This window comes from Ostrinia nubilalis, chromosome 9 (genome assembly GCF_963855985.1).
Source record: "Ostrinia nubilalis chromosome 9, ilOstNubi1.1, whole genome shotgun sequence".
Lineage (NCBI taxonomy): Eukaryota > Metazoa > Arthropoda > Insecta > Lepidoptera > Crambidae > Ostrinia > Ostrinia nubilalis.
In genome coordinates this window covers 3,673,508-3,698,487 of record NC_087096.1, presented here as the reverse complement: position 1 = coordinate 3,698,487, position 24,980 = coordinate 3,673,508, and the positions used below count along the sequence as shown (strand labels likewise).

The window sequence follows — 24,980 nt, the reverse complement described above, 5'->3', positions numbered from 1 at the left end:
TGTTGAGCTCGGGCTCGGGCGGCGGCGCGGTGTGGTCGCGCACGGAGTCCACGGTGACGTCGGCCGACGCCGCCGTGACGTCATGCGCCGCCTCCTCCTGCTATGGTATCTTAGTGTAGACGTGCTCGTGTGAGATGCGAGGTACCTGCAGGTTGATGTTGAGCTCGGGCTCGGGCGGCGGCGCGGTGTGGTCGCGCACGGAGTCCACGGTGACGTCGGCCGACGCCGCCGTGACGTCATGCGCCGCCTCCTCCTGCTATGGTATCTTAGTGTAGACGTGCTCGTGTGAGATGCGAGGTACCTGCAGGTTGATGTTGAGCTCGGGCTCGGGCGGCGGCGCGGTGTGGTCGCGCACGGAGTCCACGGTGATGTCGGCCGACGCCGCCGTGACGTCATGCGCCGCCTCCGCCACCTCCTCCTGCTATGGTATCTTATTCAAACTGTGCTTCTGTTCTTTCAACTGGTGAAACGAACCCTTGACGGCTGAACTTACATAATGTAAACTACTGAGATGATGAGCGCTCAGCGCGCGTTTTGCTTCTACATGTAGTTGTAAACGCGCGTTAGTATGTGTACTTCGAGAATAAAAATAAAATAGGTACACGTAAAGTCTGGTCACTGAGCACGTAGAATTTTGTCCTTGCTGTCGCGCTCGCACACTCACTGCTGCCGCCCGTCGCACAGTCGCGACAGCAATATAATTATGCGCGAGCGATAAGGATAGGTAGCTTGGGGTCATTGGACAAAATTCTACGTGCTCAGCGACCAGACTTTAGTTGTAAATGTGCATTAGTAAAATGCGCGTTGAGCGCTTCTCTAGATTTTTTTTTATGTGACAGGACGCAAACGAGCATACGGATCACCTGATGGTAATAAGAGGTAATTGATTATTTAGAGGCCTAAATAATATTAAACTAAAAAGTGCGTTCAGCTATCAAAAAGTAACAGGTTTATTTTGAGCTACTCTAATGGATAATATTGTAAAACAACATTTAAAACATATTCGTAGAACCTCTTTTAATCATTGTTGGTGTTACAACTTACTCTGTGGTCTCCGTTCGTCAGGGGCGCCTCCTCTGGCCCTCTTAACTCCACCGCCCACGGCGACAGCAGAACGTGGCATTGCGCCACCGTTACCTGCGAAATTGACACATTGTAGTTTAGATTGTAATAATATTTTATTTGTTAAAATATAGTAACAGAATTGAGTCGTCGACTGGACTAACCTTAGTTGCAGAGAGTGTGATTCGCTGTAACTCTGACGATGAATGTAAATAGAGAGCTTCGCCTCGCTTCGAGAAGCACAAACTTGATATGCCACTGAAAGAAAGTGAAAAAATGTATCAATTTCATGAAGTTTTTGTTGTGAAAGAAGTTGAACTGAACCAATTTTTATTAATTTTAGTAGCTTGGTTCTTCGATACGAGGACAAAGAAAACAATGGCTGCCTTTTGTCTCTAAAATGGAATTTTGCGTGCAGTGGGGCGGTGGCGGCACGGCAGCCGCAAGATGTTTTGCGTACAATCAAATAGACCAGCCCTCGAAAACAGCGGTGTAAAGCCCGGTCTCCGAGCACGTAGAATTTTGTCCCGACTGTGTGACGGGCGCCCGCAGTGAGTGTCCGAGCGCAACAGCAACATAATCACGCGCGAGCGATAAGGATGGGTAGCTTGGGGTCATTGGACAAAATTCTACGTGCTCGGCGACCAGACTATAGCAGCGGCGCGGCGATAGCTAAAGAGGTTTCTTATTACAGCGATTCTAGCAACTAACTTGATGTCTTCCTTGCGGACAGCGGCCGCGTTGAGCTGGCGCCTCAGCTCGGGGCTGAGCACGAGGCAGTCGCCGAGGTTGGTGAGGCACAGCAGGCACCACTCGCGGTGCCGACCACCCTCGGATCCGCACTCGAACCACGCGAACGCGGTGCGGCGCACCTGGGATATGAGGGAAACAATAGAAAATGAGCGTCAATATTTTTAAAACTACATGGAACCTAAGACCTTATAGTTATAATTGTCACATCGGCCATTTGGTGTAGTGGTTCAGAACGGACTACTATGGTCCCGGGCTCGATTCCCGGCCGGGCAGAAATTGAACTGATGAATTTTAATTTCTGTGACGGGTCTGGGTGTAAATATGTATAATATGTATGTATTTAATAAAAATTAAAAAAAAAGTATATAAGTAGTATATCCGTTAAGCTAGCACCCATAACACAAGCATTGAGTTGCTTACTTTGGGGCTAGCTGGCGCTGTGTGAAATTGTCCAAAGATTTATTTTATTTTTAACTGTTTGCAATTACATGATCGCGCAATCAGGTAAACGGTCCTTTTTAAAATCAAGACAACTCGCAGACTAATAAACTTTTTGTCGGCCTATAGTCGGGTTGGGTTGTTAATCAGTATGAACATATTATATGAAAGTGCACACATTAGATCGATTTGGTATCGGCTGATTATCGTACTAATTCGAAACCGACCGGCGACATAGCCTTAGAATCTCACTAAGCGCGTAAGATATTAAATTAATGCTAATCATAGCGTCCGACCACTTTAGACAAATTAAAAGGGAGTCAATTGAAGATGCTCGAAACCCGAACATTGCTCGCGAGCGTGAGTTCGCAAGTGTTCGCCGAACATGCATATCATAAACGAGTAGTTTATTAAATCCTGTAACCGTCTTTTTTTTTATAATATGTCTTCGCTATTAACAAGCCAATGTTAGTTACATTGAAAACTTTTTTGGCTTATGTATAAAACCTAAACTTTTCCTGTACCTAGTATATGTAATATAAAAGCTGTATGTTTCTTTCATTAAATAAATAACCGAGCAGTAATACTATACATACCCTAGCGCCCTCGTGCGCGGTGAGCTTGTACTTGTGGTGCGGCTTGAGCGAGGGCAGCGTGAACACCTTGAACTGCTCCTCCGACGTGATCACCACGCGGTGCGTGCCCGGCTCCGGCAGCGGCGACACTCCGCGCTCCACCTGCGTTATAACATTCAATAAGTCATAAGATTACGAGCTTAGGTAAGTTTGATCATTATTAAAGCCCGGTCTGTGAGCACGTAGAATTTTGTCCATTTTGTCCAATGACCCCAAGCTACCCATTTGCTGTCGCGACTGTGCGACGGGGGCCCGCAGTGAGTGTGCGAGCATAATTACACGCAAGCGATAAGGATGGGTAGCTTGTGGTTATTGAACAAAATTCTACGTGCTCACAGACCAGACTATAGACGCGGATCTGCCATTCGAAATTTTTTATATTCATTTATCATTTGAAAAACAAAGTACATGATATTATATCGATAGCCTTAAAAACCACTAGGGTTTATTTTTAAGACTAGAATTTAGGTAACTTCTCATTGGTAGCTGCGGACCTGTCATTTAAGAACTTGATAACAGCATTAATTTTGCGTGTTATGCAACGATCAGATTGGTCAATGCTAAATTTTATGTTGAGATTATTGCTTCGACGAACGTGTTAAAAAAAATGGAACCTATTCAATTTGTGTCAGTGGAATAGTAAGATAATGATCATTTTAGAAAATCATTTTGAGACTATCTGACCCACCTATTATTTTGAGACAGTTGAAAGATTTTTGAATGTAAAACATACCTCCAATGGATCTGGCAGTGGCACTGACGCTCCATCCAATACTGTTATTCCTATAACGGGTGCCCTGTGTTTTAGTTGGATCTCTTTCGCTAGTTGACACGTAAGCTGAAAAAGAAATAACAGATTAGCATTAATTTGAAACAAATGACAAACGCCACTTTCACGAGTGTCTTATTGTTATGATGCCCAAGTGAATTACACTGACGTTAATGCATATTTATGAACTTACCGGTTCCTCTTTCCTCTTGTTGGTGTTGGGAACGTGTATCGTGAAGGCGAATACAGTGCCATTGTTGGTTCCCGCCCATAACGTCGGCGTCGAGTTTTGTGCTGTGAAGAACAGTAAAGTTTATAATAATATGGTTTTCGATATTCGTTAGAACACTCCGATTATTAGATCTGTAAGTGACAAGATTAAAATATGATCAGCAAAATTTTTAATTCAGCTGATTTGATTTTTTTTCTTTGAATGCGCTCAAAAAGTGTCGAGATCTATAGTCTGGTCTGCGAGCAAGTAGAATTTTGTCCAATGACCCCAAGCTATCCATCCTTATCGCTCGCGCGTAATTATGTTGCTGTTGCGCTCGCACACTCACTGCGGGCGCCCGTCGCACAGTCGCGACAGCAATATAATTACGCGCGAGCGATAAGGATGGGTAGCTTGGGGTCATTGGACAACATTCTACGTGCTCACAGACCGGGCTTTAGATCTATAACTTTATTATTACGAAGCATAGACAACTTACTGTTGATGAGGAAGGTGCGCGCGAAGTACAGGCAGCGAACCATAGAGCCGAAGGCGTCGTCTGTGGACCGCGCCTCGACCGCGCGCTCGATGGGCTTGATCTCCACGTCGCCTTCCGTGGGCGTGGGCGCCGGTTTGTCGGCCTTTTTGGGGGTGGGCTGAAACAATTGGGGGAATTAATCGAATAATTACAGTATTATATTGAGTTGAAATGTGGCGTGACGTCAATTTTGAGTAAAAAATCTACATAGGCGTTACGTAACGCGCCATTTCGACTCGATGTAGCACTGTTATTATTTAATTTTTAAAGAAAATAAAAATACGTGGTCTAATTATTTTCTAATTATCTGTCTGACGGACAAATAATTGAAATTGTGTCATCTAGCCTATTGAATCATGATAAATAAATAATGATCCGCTAGCATTATACACAGATTTATTTTTTACTACATTCTGAAGAACATAATAAAGACAAGAAGAACGAGTTAGGTATAAAAATACATATGCATAGTACCGAATATTGTGTTGACTCACTTGTGATGGTGAGGTGGGACTGGACGTAGTCGTTTGCCGCCGCTGTGAGCGTCCTTTCCGTAGCCGTCTGAATGACTCCCTCAAAGATTTCTTGAACGATTTCCTTCTCGAGATTGGTGTATCGCCGGCTCCGGAGTGATCTGAAATAATTTACATTCATAAAAATACACGAATGATCATTAATTTAATAGTTATGTTCATAGGTAAAGGTTTAGGGTGTAGGGTTAGACTGCACCTGCTATTTGCACCGCGTAATCTATACTAATATTATAAATGCGAAAATAACTCTGTCTGTCAGTCTCGCTTTCACGCCTACACCACTGAACCGATTTGATGAAATTTGGCAGGGAGATAGTTTGAGTCCCGGGAAAGGACATAGGATAGTTTTTATCCCGGTTTTTGAAATAGGGACGCGCGCGATAAAGTTTTTCTGTGACAGACAAAATTTCACGCGGGCGAAGCCGCGGTCGGAAAGCTAGTAAAGTTATATTACCGCCGCGTAGTTCATTTCAAAATAGCTCAGTGCAGGTTTAGATGTCACTGTGAACCGGTCGTGCTAACGTGATGTGCCATTGCAATATAGTTCTTACCGTGTGGATTTAAGGTGCACTTGTGCAGTAACGGCGCCGCACAGATAGCGTCCAACAACGCGAGCCCGTGCGCCGTGCCCGCGCACACCACGCCCCACTCCCACTGCGCCGCCAGTGACGTCACTGCGGCTGGTGGCGATAGTTGCACTACTGATGTTGCCTATGAGAATAGAAGATATAAAATAAATAATTATATTCTTTTTCTATCGTGTGACTGTAATTGACGGCATAGTGTCCGAGTTACGAGCCGCAATGGGTGTTTGATCCGGCTCAAACGGACTAATGATAACGCCACCACGGCTGAAATCTTTGATTTTATACTATGTGCGTTTTAAGTCTGAACTTAGAATCTATCTCAGATTCTCAGATTCTCAGAACGTCTGGGACGAGAAAATTTAACTCTGTAACCCCTGGAATACGGGAGAATTTCACTAAAGCATATTGTAGTCTAGTAAAAATTTGGAACGGTATATCATACAAAAGATAATTGGGACCTTACCTGGTAACCTTGAGGGAATGTTAGAGCACCGGAGCGGAGTGTGAGCTGATCGTGGCCTTTCCAAACAAAGCCGTCGCGGTCTGACACGATGTTCACCGACACTGACTGTTGGACAAATACGCTTACAATAATAATATGTATCTGGATCATTGCAGCTGCAATCATCATACTATGGCGTTATTTACATTTTTATAAAAAATAAATTACACATTAAAAAAATACATGGTATGTTGAAAAGGTCAGTAAAAATCACGACATATCACGCCACTGGTTTTTTTTATGCTAGACAAGGCAGGTATTTGACCGCAGTCGCACCTGGTGTTAAGTGAGATGCAGTCTAAGATGGTAGATATGGTTTTCAGCGGGCGTTATTATTTTACTTGAATAATTGACTTAATTTACCTTAACTTCACTCGTGTTGGGCGTGTTCTTCAGACTGGCGATGACGATGTGCCCGGCGGCGCCGCCGATGGTCAGCATGCCCGACAGCGGGCAGAGGATCACCTGAAAGATACATTCAATATTAATAATTATTTAATAATAGCAAACATGGTAATGCTGTATCGAAATAAAGATAAGGTTAGGACGGGATCTAGATGCTTAATAAGAATGACTTGTGTATTATAGCAATCTAATATGTACTTGTATTTTTTGTTAAGTTAATCGATGACATGACAATCATTTAAAAAACTTCCTTCATAGAAATAACAATCAAATACATACTTAGTTATAAAATAAAAATCAACATACCCTTTTAACAGCAAGCCGCGGGTCGTCACTGTAGGGGTCGAAAGAGCCAACGCGTCGGAACGGAGGCCATTCCTCTTCGTCGTTCTGACTGTCGTTGTTTTCGCCAATTTCTTCTCCGCTAATGGAAGGAAACACTTGTCAGCTGCTTACTGGTATTTTATGTATTTCTATAAAAAGTTTAATTCAAAGTGCTCGTGTTATGTCTGTTAATGAGATAATATGGTAAAGGGAATTTAATAGGGTAAATCAAAAATAATATTTAAAAATAATTTTGTTGAGCACTATTACCGACTATGAGCAAAACATGAACTCGTTAGTTTACATACAAAAGAAATAAAGACTATTCCAAAATTTCCAACCACTATCACTATAGCAATAAAGAAATAGAACATAAAAAATACGAAATAAGACATTCCCGCTGTGGGCGGTAAGAATACAACACATTAATCTTTAGAAAGAAACTGGGTGATCGGTAACTTTACTCCAATCGTTTCAGTTTTATGTAAAATCTGGTAGATCAGTCTATGAGTAAAACTCCATACCTAGTTTTATAATAGGTGCAATGTTTCTAATAGGTGAAATGGCTGTCAATGGCGATATGCGTATTCCACGAGTTAGATCGTTTATTTATTTGAATACCGATTGCCAATCCAAGGTCAGTAGTGCGAAACCCATCGTTCACACACTATTGTGGTGGGGTACACACTCTACACACACTCTTACATTAGGTTATAAAGAGGGGACTATTAGAAATGTGTGAAATACAAAAACACCAGCTTAACAACGCAACCCCATTATCATACGTTTAGCTGAACACGTACGTAAGAACATGGCTGTTGCATTACTAAAGATTAATGAGTATCATTTCTTACCGCTCTGTAGTAGACAAAAAAGTCTCAATAAAACCAAATAAAACATGCAGAAAATATAGTATAACATGTATGCTGACATGTAAGTTTACCTCGTAGTCGATCTTTTCAGCCCACTTCGTAAAGTAGCAAGCGACAAGCAAAAGGGTAATCATTAGCATTATGTTAGTAGCAAGCACAAAATAGTATCGTGATGACAACTTATCAGGGTAAGTACAAACAATTCCATCTAGCTTTAAACCATAAAAAATAAGAAAAATATTAGGTAGGTCAATAAAAACAAATAATCTTGAATGATGTATTTGATGAGATCTACAATAATAAGTTGTAATATCCTTGATCTTTAATCCTGGGGTCAATATAACCTGACAGACATAATAGTGTTAGGGAATGTTTAGATTTTTTGAAATTGATAATAATGTACAGTCCTCTCAACTTAAGCTGAGAATTGCATTTGTGTGAGTGCACACCGATAGTTTAGAGTGGCAATCGGCTTGAAGCGCGGCGCGTCCCGCGCATGGTTTATTATAGCAAGCGGCCTGAAGCGCGGCGCGTCCGCCACGCACCGCTTCCTTGTCGCTCACATACTTCACTTCACCGCCGGTACTGGTAGCAGATACGTGTAATTTTATGTAATTGTGTTCCAAATACATATTAGTGAAATGGCTCCTACTGTAAGTGAATTTCCTGTACGAAATCCATTAAGCAGCCAAGTGAAAGAAATTTTATGGAAATTGAATACGTATTTTAAAGGTGTGAACGAAAAGTTTTTAGTCTGTTTTTATTTTGTAATTTTATAAAGTTTGTCTTTTTGTTGTATTTTGTAAGGCTGGCTGGACGCCCTCTCTATAAACGGTGCTCGCAGAATATCAGCGTCGAGGTACTTCGTGCCTTGGCATATGCTGAGCGAAGACCTGTTTTTATTTATTTATTTATTTAAAAGGATGTGTCAAGTGTCGTTACATCGGCCCAATTGGTAGCAAGTGTTTTATAGACTTCCTTTTAATAAAACATTAATTTTATTTGTATGTGTTTTACTAACGGTACTTTTGGCGATCACTCACACAAATGCAATTCTCAGCTTAAGTTGATAGGACTGTAATGCATTATTAAATCTTTATTATCTTAAAGCTGATTTCAGTAACAGAAAATCACCTTTTATTGTAATGTACCGTGGACAGCACAGACTACACGTTTTGTTGCAGATTCGCCCTAATAACAACTACATAAGATGCCACAGCGTTTAGCTCGATGTGCCGTCGACCTTACAATGTAACGTATTACAGAAATAATCATGTAAATGGTGTGAATATTTTTAGAAGAAAATAGATTGACACGTGACGCCTAAGCGAAGTAGATTTACTTAGCCGCATGAAGCTAACAAATATGTTTAGCTTGTAATGTAATCTGCATTTAACGGTACAATTATGGTAAGTAGGCGTATAGCTAGCTAGAGTTTTACAAGGGGTTAGTAAACCAATGTCCAATACCCAAATCCAGAAGTATTACAACTGACCTGAAAAGCTGAGCGGTGGTGTATTTGTACAGAGGCGTCATGGCCACGCCGGATACGTCCCAGAAGCGGACCGATCCGTCCTCGTGCCCCGTGAGGAGCAATTGACGCTCCGCGGGGGGAGGCCCGCCCTCCACGATGCCGCCTGATATAGGCCACGCCCCTTCGGAATACATGTTCTCGGTCTGCTGGTTGCCTGGTGGATAGAAGATATTTTGTAACGGCATTCTTAGTAGGAACAGAGGCGAAGCACTGTAATGAAAAATATGAAAATACGGTCACTCTGCCAAATAAAAGAGAGAGAACATTTTTCAATTCGTTTGGGCACCATGGTGAAACTAAAAGTACCCCAGGCCCGTAAGAGACGGACCAGACGGAAGACTCTTGAAGGGCTCGCTGAAGCCTACCTTGTTGAATGCCCCATGCATTGTGTGTTTTCCCCAAAGTCTTAATGGAAGACATGGCAAGACAGAGAAATCAACAGGACAAGAATAGACATCCTTTCTCATTGACACCAGTCCATCTGAGGACAGCCTCATTAAGAGTAGGCGCACACCGTTGATTTTTCGTCGGCCGATAGTTTAGTCGGGCAGTTGATCGGTATGGGCATGTATGGGAGTGCGCACACTACGCCGATTCGATTTGGCTGATTCTTCATACAATTTAAAATCGGGCACAACTATCGGCCAACTAAAAATCAACGGTGTGCGCCTACTCTTATAAATTAATTCTGACACCGATTTGTCACCAGTGCTGTATGTCATTGAGGGAGACATTTGTCCAGCAGTGGACGTCATTTGGCTGTAACCAGGTCGCCAATATTAGTTGCCACTGCCAGACGGCTGTCTCATTAATCACCACTGTGCCAACGGCATCTCACGAGACTCACCGGCGGCCACGATGTTATCGTACACATTAGCAGCCACATTGTCTACGAGCTGTGCGGTAGTGACGGCAGACGCGTGGATGGACACCAGGTAAGGCAACCTCATTGGTCGCCAGCGAGGATCGCACAGGTCTATCACCACTAGTTCCTCTTCTGCGAGCAAAACCTATGAAAAAAGAGAAATAATATGTAAATGATAATTATGCGAGTTTTTTTTAATTGCACAAATAACTAAAAAGTCACGTTAACCCCTCTTACTCAGATAAGTATGCTTTTGTTTCGAGTGCGTTCCTCGGATGCCTAGTCGATCAGTCCAACACCTTACCCGTTCAGCTATTGACGCTTCAAAAATGGGTCAGGTATAACAATGTTATTTAAGGCCAAGTCCGCACTACGACTAAACCACCGCGGTTTTTAACCGCGTGATTTTATAACTAAGTTGTAAAACTAAAGCAAGCGTCCGCACTGCAGCTTTTTTTCGCGTATACGTTTCGGGAGGTCTCGCGGTTTGGCGGTATACCGCATGCGGGGAAAAAAAATAGTGCGGACTCAGCCTAAGACCAAATTATCTTACCAAAGCTGCGGCAACTTGGTTGACCGTTTGCAGCTGAATTTGCGCAGGAGTGTCTGGCCGCTCTTCTTGCAAGGGAACGCCGTCTGGCGGCACCGGTGTACTCGTGAAGAAGTCTATAACCTGCAAAATTTAATAAATATTATAACTTGTCAGGTTTTTCAAATAGGAAATAATAACATTATTGTGCTGTTTCATACTTACACGACTTGTGAAATCAAATGCGACGTGCTTTTCGCCCTGTTGTACTGTGACTGTGTATTTGTCTGAATATGACGCTCTGGGCATACCACCTGAAATGACATCGCCAACGTAAATAGGTAAAACATAAAAAAATCAATTTATTTATACAATTGTGGTTCTTTAACTAAAACAGCGGTTCCCAAACTTATTTTGTCTACTGCCCACTTTGAGAATAAATTCTTTTTAACGCCCCAATTTGTAGTCGAGAGTCGAGTGCTCAGTCGGTGTCTAAGAGACCTCCTAGTAAATGACGTCTCCCAAGCTTCTATACAACGTCCCGATTTTTTTTCTGGGTCTCTTACCGCCCCCCTTTAAGCCTGCAGCGCCCACAAGGGGGCGTTATCGCCCACTTTGGGAAAGACTGAACTAAAAAGTAATTACTGCTCTAGTATTCAATACTTCCCTTACCCTACTACTACCCTCTAGATAGAAAATACTTGTAGAAAACTATGATTAACTTACCAGAATAGATAACGATCTCCTCTCCATCTACACTAGTCCGTGTGAGGATCTTCGAGATGGCCTTGCAAGGGTACGGGCCGTATGGGTTGACGGGTTCCTTGAGCGGCCGGTCGGACGCCGCCGCCGCCACTTCCCACGTGACGTACGACCCATCGTTGTGGGAGGATGTGAAGTGCTCGCCTGGGGAAATGTAAAGTTTTAAAACCGATAGAAATCTTATCTAAGATAGATTAGTCAGATAGAGATAGTTTCCAAAGATCTGGGATTAAATTATATGTGAGTTTGTTAAGAAAGAGTGATAAAAATCTACGGTTATCTAAGTTGGACATAATCATCAACTAAAAGCTTCTGTGTTAATGGTGGAAGGAAACTATAAAATATGCACTTTGATACAAGCACGTTACACAAAGGACATTGTCAGAAACCGCCTAAAAAACCGCCAAAAAACATTAACCCATCATAATTATTTTCTATTTTTTTTAATACATTAAGCACCCTTTCGTTCTAATGGACACTTAAGCATTGAAAAATTAAATAAATAAGTCTTTTAACGTTTATTCTATAATACTATTACAACTTCCGGACGTTTTGGTGCGTGGCATGGTCTAAAACCTATCAAGTTCCATAATTTTTGCCGATAAAATCTGTACGAGGCATTACCGTACTTTATTGCTGGGAGTCCATGTACAGTGATGTTCCTGCGGCCATCATAGACAATAAAATATCGATTTTGAAAATAAAATAAATCGATTAAACTGCTTTGAAGACTAGATTTGCGTTAAAAGCTAAAAAGATATTGACACTATTACAAGAAGCTATCTAAAGTGTCCAACTGGTCGAAGGTCGTAAATAAAATAATAATAATTAGGACCATAAACTGATATTCATGGTATCATAACTGTAAAAGTGTCAGAATCCGATGTTGAATCCAATGCCAGTTGAAGTGTGAGAAACATATATCAACCTAGTATAGTTGCCAGTCTCTCATAATCTATGCCAATGAATCCGCGAGATGGCAATACGTAGACGCGAGGTCCAAATGCTGCATGATTGGTTATTTTTGACATGACATTGACAGATATCCACCAATCATGCAGCATTTGGACCTCGCGTCTACGTATTGCCATCTCGCGGATTTTTCAATCGCGAAAACCCTCATTCATAGCACATTAATAATAGACCAATGAACTTTTATAGATTGTGAAAGAGAAGATAAAGATTTTATTATTTTATTAAAATCTTGCCACGAAGTAGTTTTTCAGTAGAAACCAGGATTGGATAATCGCTACAGGCAAGTATCAGAACATTTTATAAATATTTTTAATCGATTATATCCTTGTGAATCGTTTTAATAAATTGTCATTTTACTTTTTCAATTAAAACTTTTTCAATCCCTAGTCTTGTCAAACTGTCATAATGTCAACAAATTATAAATGTCACGTCAGTTGACTCAATTTCAGTCTTCTGTGCGTTTATTGTATTTTTATTTCAATGAAATAGTGCTAAAGGGTTAGTACTAAAAGTGAAAGCCTTTTTTCAGAAAGAAAACCAATGTGGTGCCCTTATTATTCATACTGTTTGAAAGTTACAAGTCAGTGATACAGAGTTGCCGACATTATAACTCCGTAGTGATACCATACCAAAGAAGAAGTTTTCCTAAACACACACACTTGTGTTATTTTTATATGTGATCAAATAAAAAGGATTAATTCTACTGCTCAAATGGAATAACTTATCCCAAGAGACCGAATATAAAAAAAAAAACCTCTCCATAGAAATTATCACCATCACGAGGATGTGAATTTTTTTGAGAATTTGATATTGGTCCTGTAAGAAAAGTAGTTGTATTTCAGTAGTAGAATCAACCCTTCTTGTTTCATCAGCAAGAGTAACTATAAAAACGCCCTGTAGGTAGGTATTATTAAGCTGAAGAGTTTGTTTAGTGTCAAAGACTGTCACACAGTGTAACTTAAATTGGCATATTATGATAATGAACATAAAAACTTAAATAAATATTTATGTTAATATTTTTTGTATTTATTTATTTTCCCAAAGCTTCACAGTGACAGCTGAAACAGCAATACTGTTGTAAAACTAAACTTGGAACAGTTACAAATATTTTACAAATTAAAATAAAACCGCATGTTGCTTTACTTTCTCGTATAGGTAATAAATGTAATTAATGGCTAGATTATTAATGTTACTTTGTTACCCTCAATAGTGAGGAGATCTTATAAAATGGTAACCCTGATTTTCATTGTCATTCAAGTGCTCTTTCTTCACATAGGCTTCTGTGATTTGGCCAAGGGCCACACACATTGCGATAACATTATGCGACATTGATTTGACAGCAGCGGAGTGAAGTCTTGCGACTATGCAAAATGATACCCTGTAATCGTAGCGCATATAGACATAGACGGGGCGGGGCACATAGCTCGTAGAGCTGATGGCCGCTGGGGCAGGAAAGTTCTTGAGTGGCGACCACGAGCCGAAAGACGTAGCGTGGGCAGGCCTCCCACTAGGTGGACCGACGATCTGGTGAAGGTCGCGGGAGGTGCCTGTATGCGAGCGGTGCAGGATCGGTCTTCGTGGAAATCCTTGGGGGAGGCCTTTGTCCAGCAGTGGACGTCTTTTCGGCTGAAACGAACGAACGAACGATACGTATTACCACTATTTACCAGACATTACTATTTATTGCATACTCGCCGGATTACACGTAGGAGCACGCGCGTTACAGCTTCGGCCTTGCATTATTATAAGATCTTGTTCCGCCCTTTTACGAACTTCCTCCGTGAGGATAATCCCCGCCGAATTCTATGATGAACCTATCAAAAGTCATATTCTGCAATGTCAACCCACCACAAGGTGGACCGACGACCTGATAAAGGTAGCGGGAAGGCGCTGGATGCAGGCCGCTACCAACCGTGCGATGTGGAAGTCATTGGGGGAGGCCTATGTTCAGTAGTGGACGTCCTGTGGCTGAAATGATGATGATGATGATGAAATGAATGAAAATGACAAATCTTCGAACGTGTATAATACCGTGCCAAAGTAATCATATAATTTTGGCACCTTAATAACTATTGCCGTTTTTGTTGTAAAGATCATGCAGCGCTACTTGCGGATATTATTGGAAAGAAAACTATGTGGGCTCTAGATCTGAAGCCGCTTTAGCGAACACGAAGTGCTCATACAATGCGGCGTATTTTCTTCCAGTCTTTAGTCAGGACTTTAGTCGAATTAAAACCCCGGTTGAACGTGATATAGCCGCACTAGAATACGATGCTTTTTTGCATAATCGCAAGACTTCGTTCCAGTGTCGACCGAATGTTATCACGATGTATGTGGCCCAGGGGTTACCGTAGCCGCTAAGGTTTGAAACTTCTTGCTTAAAATATTGTAGTCTTTGGCATAGCCTCGTAGCGCCCACGCGCCTTTTGATAACCCAAAATAAATATGGCGACTACAGCCCAGAACTTTTTTCAACTAACTTTCAATTACCGCCCATGCGCCTTTCAGAAGGCCATATTATTAAACTTTGTCTAGATTTTTGAAATTTCGCGGCTTAAAGAAATAATTTAATTCGATTTCTGAACGAAATATTAGGGAACAGTTTCCGGTATGCTACCATTGGCTGTCACAATTGACAGATGGGATTTTTTGAAAAATGGCCGGCGGTATGGACGGCTCACTAACATGTAGTTAGTAAATCGCATTTTTTTATGATAATCCGTGGTTGTCGAGTATGTTTTTATGCAAAAAGTTGCTAACGAATAGGTATTACTTAAATAGAGATAATTACTTTGCATTTTTAGGGCAGAAATTCTGCGAAATCTTGGTTTGAAATAATATGTACTTTGTGAAGGCGGTTGGGTCGAAGCTAGTACTAAAAATATCACAATATTTTTAGTTTGTGGCTTTGTGTTATATTGGTTTATGGAATATTACTAATATAAAAATGCAACTTATCTTTCACTAATAATTAATTTAATTAATTAATTATTTGTCGGCCGTTTGGTGTAGTAGTTCTAAAAGGGACTACTATGCCGAGAGGTCCCGGGTTCGATTCCCAGCCGGGCAGAAATTGAAATGATGAATTTTAATTTCTGTGATGGGTCTGGGTGTTACTAGTATAATATGTATGTATTTAAAACGTATATAATGTAGTATATCCGTTAAGCGAGCACCCATAACACAAGCATATTAATTGCTTACTATGGGGCTAGATAGCGTTATGTGTGAAATTGTTCAAAAATATTTATTATATTTATTATTATTATTAATTTAATACTCTTTACACTACTAATTTTTTGTATTATTTAATTTTACATCACTTAATACTTCCTTTTAATCTAGAATTTGTGGCCCGATGGCCTTTTTAAAGAACAAAAGGTAGACAAATAATTGAATTTAAAAACACATGCTAATATAATCATAATTATACCCTGAAAGTTTCACTTCAAACCGGTAACTCTAACACATACGAATTTCAACTCAAAATCTTGGGCTGATAGGACTATAACTATAAGTCCTATAAGAAGGACGGTCGGGTCGTAGTTAAAGAGGATCCAAAAAATCCGTGGGCGCTACGAGGATAGACTACGACGGTAGTCATGGAGATAGGAGTTTGTTATCTCGTGTCAGATGTAAATGGTGAAAAGAAAACTCATGATTCGTGTTATTTTTATGCAATATGTAGGTATTTTATAAAAGTGGAACCCCGAGTGATCTCCAAAACCCATTCTATTATTATATACGATTCGGCTTCGATATCTATAATACAATAGGAGTTTATTTCATGTGTCAGATGACAAGGGTGGAAACAACCTACGATTCATGTTGTTTATTTACGTGCAATATGTGGGCATATTATAAAAGTGGAATGCCGAGTTGTATTTCTAAACCTTGTTCTATTATTTTATACTATTTGGCTGCGACTCGGCGTGACGACAATACAAAACATTTTTCGCGAATCGGTGTTCATACATTCACTTAATACATTAGACGCCATGTTGTCATAAACGACATATTATAAAATCGCTGTGATTTAATATTCTTAATCATTAATTTTATGGCAAGTGTCCATCAGGAATCATTGTTCTTACACACAGAATCGTATTATTTCGCTTTCGGGTAGTAATATGTCAAAATTGTTGGTTCTTAGGCGAACAATGTATGGAGAACGAACATTGTCCTTTCCGGATTGGAATTTACGACACTTTAGATTCTGTTACGTATTCTGGTTTGGTCATTAACTTGAAGGAAGGAAGTGTCTGAAAGCTTATAGAATACGTAATGCAGTGAGAAATTGAGACAAATCAGTCAATTTATATGGAGTATTTTGCATCGCCTGTATCATATTCCTAAGGCTCGTAGATTTGAGTTTAAGTTAAAAAAGTTATATTGGGACATATATTTTCATTATTATACCTTTGAAAAGTCTATTTCTCAAGAAAAAAAAGTTTTCAAGTGTCTTACCATCGTCATTCCAGCATAAACTCTCCAACTGCTGGTTGGAGACGAAAGTGTGTGTGGGTGAGGCGGCCACTCGGTCCCATAGCACCACCAGCCCTCGGTTGTAGCCGATTAGCAACCGCGAAGGCACTTTGGGGTGTTCACACACTGATTCCACTGCGCCCGGGTTCACTTTGAAGTCTTCTGGACAGCTGGAATGAGAACGGTAAGTTATTAGATGTTTCGAGTATACTGTATGAGTGGTTTGATTTGAATAGATTTGAACGTATTTACGACAGGATACTGGATTGTTTACAAGATTTGGATATTTTATGCAAGCCTGACATCTAGAGGTTGAATAGTTATTTCTTAATGACGTAGGCATTTTTGGAGTGTTAGAATAGTTTGCATATTGTAATAGGTACATTGTATTTTAATTAATTTAACCATTAGTAGTGTCTAATGTCTATGATGTGTACCGACTAACGTTTATTTATTCTATTTTATTGATATTCTATATTCAACTCTGGGTGTAAAATACGTTTGTGTTTCTTTCCAGCAATAAAACTAGCCACATAAACCCAGTTACTCACTTCTGCATAACCACATCCTGATAGATGACGTCTTCATTCACTGTGAAGGCGTTCAAATCGAGCGCGTAAATGTTCCCTCCCTCTGTGCCTAAGAGGAGGTTCTTCCCGGTAGACTCCACGCAGAGGGAAGATATCTTCTTGTTCTTGCCTTCGAAGGAGTGTGACTTTAACTCCACCAGGGACTTCTCGTTGATCTCCCACAGGTGGAGACTGTTGTCGTCGCATAGTGCTATTAGTCTACCGGTGCCTGAAAACGAAATAAACACTCATGTATCAGCACGTCAAGCTAAATACTATGGCATGATATTTTAGTTGTAATCGTTGCGATATTGCAACAAAATATGTGGTCTGTTGTGCTGTAGAATGATGTACTTCACTGTTACAAATACATATTATACAGAATGAAATGTTATTGTGGACTGTTAAAATGAGAGGCATAAAATATAAGTGTTTAAAGTAAACACAGGCAATAAATACAATACTTTATTTGACATTTCTTTATTCACTTGTTTATTTAATACTGGACTGCAGTTTCTTGATGGAAAAACTGATTTTTATCAAAATGTGCAAAGTAATTACTGTACATTGACTTAAAATTAAATGCTTGTAAACATGTTCAATTTCAAGAAAAGATTTCTCATACAATTAAGCAGTAACAAAACAAGTTTTCCGTTAAAAACAATTTGTCACATTGACAAGGAGACCAGTGATATGATTACCATATTATTCAAGACTCATCTAACATGGATGAGTCACTTTGTGACACGGTTATGAAACCTAATCCGTCTGATATTGTTGCATGCAAGTTTGATGGGATGAAATCGATGGCATTATGGTTATTAATATACGGATCATGTTTCTGAGCCAAAAGTCACATTAATGCGTTCAAATTATGTCGCTTTTAGGTTTAATAAAGGGTTTTAAACGATACTTCCGACGGGTTTTTAATATTTTACATTAAAGTTTTTATAGCAGTTTCGATCGTTGCACTGTATACTTTGTCCGGTACGGTAATTATAGGGCAATGCAAGTGCCCGCATAGGCGTTATTAGAGTAAAGTAGACCAAGGCTGGCCTGAAGTTTACGTCGAATAGAGTAGTCGATAAAAAGAAGTAAGTAGAAAGTTTTTCTTGCTTCTCATAGTTCTCATACCATCTAAAATTGTTCGTACCATTGCACAGTTTCCCGCGCACATTGTGACATAGTAAACAGGGCATAGTTACTGCCCTGTAGAGGTCTTAATGTCAAAGATATAAAAGCACTGCTATTTAAATTCGTCGTTTCGACCAAATAATATCTACAGGACAGAGGCCTCTCCCAACAACGACCGGTCCTGCGTTGCCTGCAACCTTATGTCGTACAAAATTTTCCGGTACATTAAAGTAGCTTACCAGGAATGAAGTGTATTTGTGTGACGGCCGAGTCTGGGTTGGTGTGCTGTCCGTAGAGCTCGACGCCGGGGCGGCCGTACACTTTGAGGGCTCCTGTGGCGGTGCCGAGCGCCGCTAGCCTGAGAAGCGGGTCCCATGCTAGCGCCGACGCTCTGTGTGGGAAGCCGTGCTGGACTGTCTGTGGACAAACGGAGAAGACTATGAGTAAATAATTTTATTAGCTATGGGTACGAATCACAGTCTATATGTATACCACTGAGCCAATTTTCATCAGGGGATGAAGTTTATTACGGAGAGTTAATAATTTCTCATGTCTTGGTTGATACTAATAAGTGCGCGCGATGAAGTTTCAGTGACAGATCTCAAACCATGCGGGCAATGGCTAGATTAGGTAAATTATAAATGGCATTTTAGGCACTTTTATAAGTGAAGTTTCTTAGCAGTGTTATTCTTTCATAGATATTAATTGTTGAGCCAAGCCCAAATATCACGATTTTCGATCAATATTGATACAGGTGACAAACAATGGCCAGTCATAGCCAAAATAGGCAAAGGGCATAAATAATGGGAGTGATTCACGAACGGTAGAAGGTTAAGTAGTGTCAATAAAAATGCGAATAGGCAAGTAATTTTCGGCAAAATAGCTTTTTTTTGCTTATTTGACGCCTTCATCTGACAATACAATGGTGCTGGTCACGAAACGTAAGGAGGCAGACGACAGACAGCCAAGGTTTAATTAAATTGTAGTCTGTATTGCGTTAACTTAAGAACTTAGACAACCTTTGAGAGGCTCTGTACTCACAGCTTACGTGAATCGTGTAGTATCTATGACTCATACAACGAACTACACGTATAATGTACTTCCAAACCGGTATGGATGGTAGAGATTATATAGTGAGTAAAGTTTGCATTTTGTACCTTTTATCTATTAGCCTTAAGGGTCGCATAAAGCAATGGTGTTAAATGGTTTGGTCATTGAACTAGCTCGTGCTTAATTGGCAAAGGAAGGTAAAAAAGAGATTTGAAGAACATTTGTTGACGGGTTATGAGAACTAGTAGATTAAGTCATCTTGTATAAAAAGGAGTGTTTAGATTGTATAAACTTTATTTACGATACACAGGTGCTAACGTTTTATTTATTTAGATATACTTACGCGGATTATCGTATTCGTTTATACGCAGATGGTCTAAATATTTAGTCTGTTGGGATTTATAAATGACAACGTACTTTGGATAACGAATGTGTAGAAGTCAATAATAATTTCAAAGTCGAATTAAAATGTACGATTTTCATAAAAAATACCAATTACTATAATTTGGTAATAATGATAAGATGTTTAATCACGGACTAGTTGATTACTTTAACGAGTAGGTACCTATATCAGTAAGTAATTAATAAATAATTAGGTATGTAATAAAATATTGTTATTGTGAAGTTTTTTTTAATTAAAATAATTGACTCGCAATTATTAAAACAAAAGTACTCAAAACACACATACATTGTAATTAAGTCAACTACTCATACAATACAGTAAGTACTTCGTTAAAAATCAAAGAAATTACAACGGTGAGGCAATGAATCATGTGTCATACATATGCATGGCGAAAATATTCACAATACACGGTACTGTTAAGGCCGTGTAAGAAGTATAATGTGGTGTCTATACCGTTAGATATAGAGTTCAAATTGTGAACGTATGTGACCGTGCAGTATTGACAGCAAACGTGGGAATTTGCGAGTGAGACAATGTTTTGTGTTTTAAATTGCGTGGTTTATCACGAAACTACAGAGCGCAGTTCCGAGGATGATGACTTGTCATAATAATAAACCGTAATGCACGTTATGTAAGAGCACGTGCTCATTTACCAATAGGTAACAGCAGTGTACGTACACAGTATAAGATTTGATTTCGATTCGATATCGTGGAATAGTGATGAGAGACCCACAGAGGGTCGATTGCGATCTCCAATGGATCTTTGATATAGAAATTGCGTCCACAATGTGATTCGGAGTTTTGGTTTCTACGAGTAAATAATTACTACCACGTAAACTGTAATACACAGATGTAAATGACCTAACCTATTCATTTTGTTCAAAGGCAACATTAACATAAAATATTTAGTCCAACTAATTAGATGCTATATCATCCATTGTTAAAACACACTCATGTTGGCACAGATAATATGTTATTAACTTGAATATTACACAATGCTTTCACTGTAAGTTGGGAACCTCCTACGTTATACGAAGGCGGAAAGCTATAATTACGAACACAGTTGTGGTACGCGGTAATAACTAAAACCTACATAGAGAATGTGTAAGTTATTAAAGAGGTCGGCTAGAAAGCTTATCATACAAAATAGAGGTAAGAGAATCTTAGTATAGGACGAATTATCCAAATAAATAATAATGATTGTTAAAAAAGACGATATCATTTTCAAAAAGTTATAATTTTCAAGGAGTGGAGTTCTTAAAACGTAACATTTTACAGCATTCTCAATAAATCAAGTTTAATTTTCCCATTTGTAGAGCATGCTGGCGCCTATATTATGAAATGCGGTTGAACCGGTAGCAAATGAATATTATGCATAAAGGTTCACGGTCTAGCGGGCATCGCGATTGACATTCCGCAAAGTAATTCGCGTGACCGGTGACCGATTTAAAATAAATCATACTGAAAAACAACAGGCAATAATTAACGTCTTCAAAGAAAAAAACACAGCAATTAGTTAAGTTTGTTGGATTTACACACTACTCGAGCTGGGAATAGGGTTGTTTTTATAGCAATAGTACGTACGAGTAAACTCGGCACTGCCAAAAGCGTAAATATTTACTCCAAGAGTTGCCCATACAAAAGATTTCAACGACTCATCGTACGCGCACGCATAAGTAGCTGTCACTATTCTGTCATCTCAGCTGTCATTTGTCAGATCAGTGTCAGTTCCGATCAAAAGCTGTACCGTTCGTGGTTTATCTTGTAAATAAATTGAGTTTAACGTAAACAATGGCTTGGTGAAACGATATTCATTTTGAAAAGTAAGTAATGGAATGTTTCACCATTTTTAAAGAATAAAACTGAATGATTCAGGTGAGACTTGAAGCTTTCGTTTGCCTAGCGACAGCTCTTCCACTGAGAATCTACTGAAAGTAGAATACTCAACACTAACAATAAGTACAAGTACTATGCTCTATGTGCTTTAATTTTCATAATAAGTAGGTACTTACTTATCCACCTGATAGCTCGATGTCAACACTATTTCTATCGTCATATTTGTTTATAAGTTTTCTAAAGATAATACCTATGTTCTGTCGATATTGTTTTGTAAAGGTGCTAAGCACAATTTCTATGTTTCAATATCAGTTGTTACATTATCGTATACGCCGAGTGCGCTTGCACCGCCGATCCACTAGATAGCGCACCGGCTTAAAACCGGTCGTGCGCCGCGTCTAAAAATATTATAACGATAATGCTGTCTAACCAGCCATTGTTGCTATCAAAAAGCAACGCAACGGGTTTAATTGGGAGACAGTGATTCACATGATTCTATGTGACCAATGAAATAACAAATCTGATCGAGCCTCAAAGCAAACTTTAGAATGTTTCTTTACAAACCTAACCTCGTCAGTCACGAATCAAGATTCAAAAATATAATTGCCACATTTTTTCAACGTTTTCCTTTTTAAACAATGTTGTAAAAATTCATTTTTGGGTCACGTTGGAACAGCTTTTACAAGGAAAAACAACACCAGATTTTCCTGGTAAATTAATAGACATTTTGTTCCATGGAAAGCCAATTTTCTCTCTCCAGTGTGATCCGATGTAAATTTTCGTGGGCAATTAGCCAGCCAGGTGGTAATGAGATGCAAATAATACTGTTCGTTCATTCATATTCATCGCGGGCCGATTGGAATTTAATCAAACGCGGCACCCGGTCAATTAGAGCGTTACATTACATAGCTCACGGATTACGTATCGGACTATCGGCGGAATAGGTGTAAAACGTCTGTGAATTCCACGGGCTAAAGATAGCGTAGTTGATAGCAATTCTACGAGTCCGTGATTTACTAGAGATTCAAAAATCAAAATCAAAATCAAAAATATTTATTCAGTTTAGACCACAAGTGGCACTTATGAACGTCAATAGAAAATAATAAAAAAAGAAAAGGTAGCCCTTATGGGGCACTTTACATGTCTCCTTATCTTTTGGGCCCTACCAGCGCTTCGAGACAAACATATGGCAAATGCTGAGAAGAAACGCCGGAACAAACTCAGTCACCACTTATTGCCAGGAATTATCTAACGGTAAGAATAGTCGAATTTAAGTACATCAAATATGTGCAGACTGAACTGACCACGCATCCTTGTCATCAATATAGTCTCGAACCTTGTAGTACCCTTTGGACATAAGGGTATTTTTTATATGTATCTTAAATTTGTTTATTGGCAATTCGACAAGGTTGTGTGGTATTTTGTTAAATATGGTAATACATTTCCCCAAGAATGAATTACCTATCTTATGCAACCTAAATGATGGAACAGCAAGTTTATTCTTATGTCTCGTGTTAAATGAGTGGACGTCACTTTTCTTAGTAAATAAATGTATATGTTTACGGACATACATAATGTTATCAAATATGTATTGCGAAGCCACAGTCAATATATTGATTTCTTTAAAAATTAATTAATAAATTTACTAGGATTTATTTCTAGCGCTTACGCCAGAATCGCAAGTCGTCAAATGTATTATTTGTATGGGACCCCACAGATTTAGTAAACCATTGAGACCACGAATGAAATGAATGACAAAAGAAGGTACCATTTTATCATCGATTAAATATAAGAACAAAAAATAATACAAATATTTAGGTAGGTGACATCATAACCTAACTCTAATTTTGCGACACATTGCTCATAAAAGGCAATCTTGTTTCATTTGATAACACGCATGACATCACACAGGTAATGCAGTTGCCGTATGACGGGTTGATCTAATTTATGCAGCCTCATAAACGAGCCCCTACGTCTAGAATTATACGCCTACGAGTATATGATGTCATACTTCCAAATCGGCACATCCTATATTTTTAAAACATTTGACTATTAAGAAAATAGATCTTATTACGAGTAGATAGAAGTGCATATTGATAACATGTATAAAAATCTTTGACACAGAGTACCGGGCCATGCCAAGTGACGTCACTTTACGAGCGGTAATTGCCAACACTGTGCGGTTGCAATTCTTACTTTAGTGATTTATGAACAGCAGAACGACATTTAACCCATTAGATTTACTATCAGCGAAGCACATATTAGACGTGAGATGACTATTAAATCGCTATCAATTTGATATTTATCCGAGTTTTCTCTGTTATTTCTTCTGGTATTCTAATTGACAAAGCCGAAATTTACTAAAGTGCACGTATGTAACGATGTATCTAAATGTTATTGCATAAAGCACCATTATATCTTAAAAATCATAGGTGTATTCCTAAATACATCATATCGACTCTACCAAAAGAAAATCAAGACACGAATGAGCATGACAGATGCTGATGAGTTTCCAATGAAATACAAATTAAGTAGGTACATAATGTGTTAATAGGCCGAAAAAAGCACGCTGAAAAACTGTAAAGCTGTGATTCATACTTTCACAATGCTGCATTTTGAAGCAGAATTGCTTACCTGCAATAGATTACAGCGGTTATCACCCATTTTACACAGTAAAGGATTCGCATTAGGGGTCTTAAACGGATCTGAACCAGTTATTGTGAAACAAAACACGAGTGGCAGGGAACACCCATGATTGCGTTATGGGTGCAGTGTGGAAGTTAGTGGGGTGTGGCGTCTGGGAAGCGCTAAGCAACGGGGAAACCGCGTCGATCGCAGCGCAGGGGTGCATACGACAGTGGTTTCGTCGAGTACACACCGCATTGATAAAGTTACACTTGATTGGGGTTCAAAAGGGGATAGTAGAGCTTTGTTGAACGACTGATATAAAAAGTAATGGGACTTTTTGATGTTTGTTGTCCATTATTTGCGTGATCCTGTTTAAACATTCCCTTGGGTCTATGGGAAACTTATTTGATATCGACGCTACATAGAGACGTCACATTAAACCAATAATATGCAATGTTTACTCCATAAATAACAAAATTCCAGCTAAGAAGTAATCGGCTCACACTACAATATGTTTGCTAACATGTTTCGAATCCATTCATAATATATTATTCTCACTCAGCAAGGGTCTGAAATGAGCG

At 39.5% G+C, this 24,980-nt stretch overlaps 1 protein-coding gene across 4 annotated transcripts in view; it reads right to left on the bottom strand.

Annotated features, from left to right (window-relative positions):
• Positions 1–142: 142 nt before the first annotated feature.
• LOC135074413 (lethal(2) giant larvae protein) overlaps positions 143–24,980 on the bottom strand; it is a 53,456-nt gene continuing 28,618 nt past the window's right edge. For 3 of the 4 annotated variants that reach the window (XM_063968700.1, XM_063968699.1, XM_063968697.1), the window contains exons 3-23: positions 18,722–18,899; positions 17,331–17,577; positions 16,762–16,949; positions 11,284–11,463; positions 10,783–10,871; positions 10,582–10,701; positions 10,011–10,173; positions 9,125–9,317; positions 6,740–6,857; positions 6,392–6,493; positions 5,990–6,094; positions 5,491–5,650; positions 4,901–5,040; positions 4,368–4,524; positions 3,851–3,951; positions 3,622–3,726; positions 2,850–2,990; positions 1,774–1,934; positions 1,227–1,320; positions 1,045–1,137; positions 143–421 (exon numbers count right to left, since the gene is read on the bottom strand). In XM_063968700.1, the coding sequence (XP_063824770.1) occupies positions 257–421; positions 1,045–1,137; positions 1,227–1,320; positions 1,774–1,934; positions 2,850–2,990; positions 3,622–3,726; positions 3,851–3,951; positions 4,368–4,524; positions 4,901–5,040; positions 5,491–5,650; positions 5,990–6,094; positions 6,392–6,493; positions 6,740–6,857; positions 9,125–9,317; positions 10,011–10,173; positions 10,582–10,701; positions 10,783–10,871; positions 11,284–11,463; positions 16,762–16,949; positions 17,331–17,577; positions 18,722–18,899 (3,000 nt within the window). In that variant the 3' untranslated portion in view covers positions 143–256. The remainder of the gene's footprint in view (positions 422–1,044; positions 1,138–1,226; positions 1,321–1,773; positions 1,935–2,849; positions 2,991–3,621; positions 3,727–3,850; positions 3,952–4,367; positions 4,525–4,900; positions 5,041–5,490; positions 5,651–5,989; positions 6,095–6,391; positions 6,494–6,739; positions 6,858–9,124; positions 9,318–10,010; positions 10,174–10,581; positions 10,702–10,782; positions 10,872–11,283; positions 11,464–16,761; positions 16,950–17,330; positions 17,578–18,721; positions 18,900–24,980) is intronic. The other variant, XM_063968698.1, reaches the window with a different exon arrangement.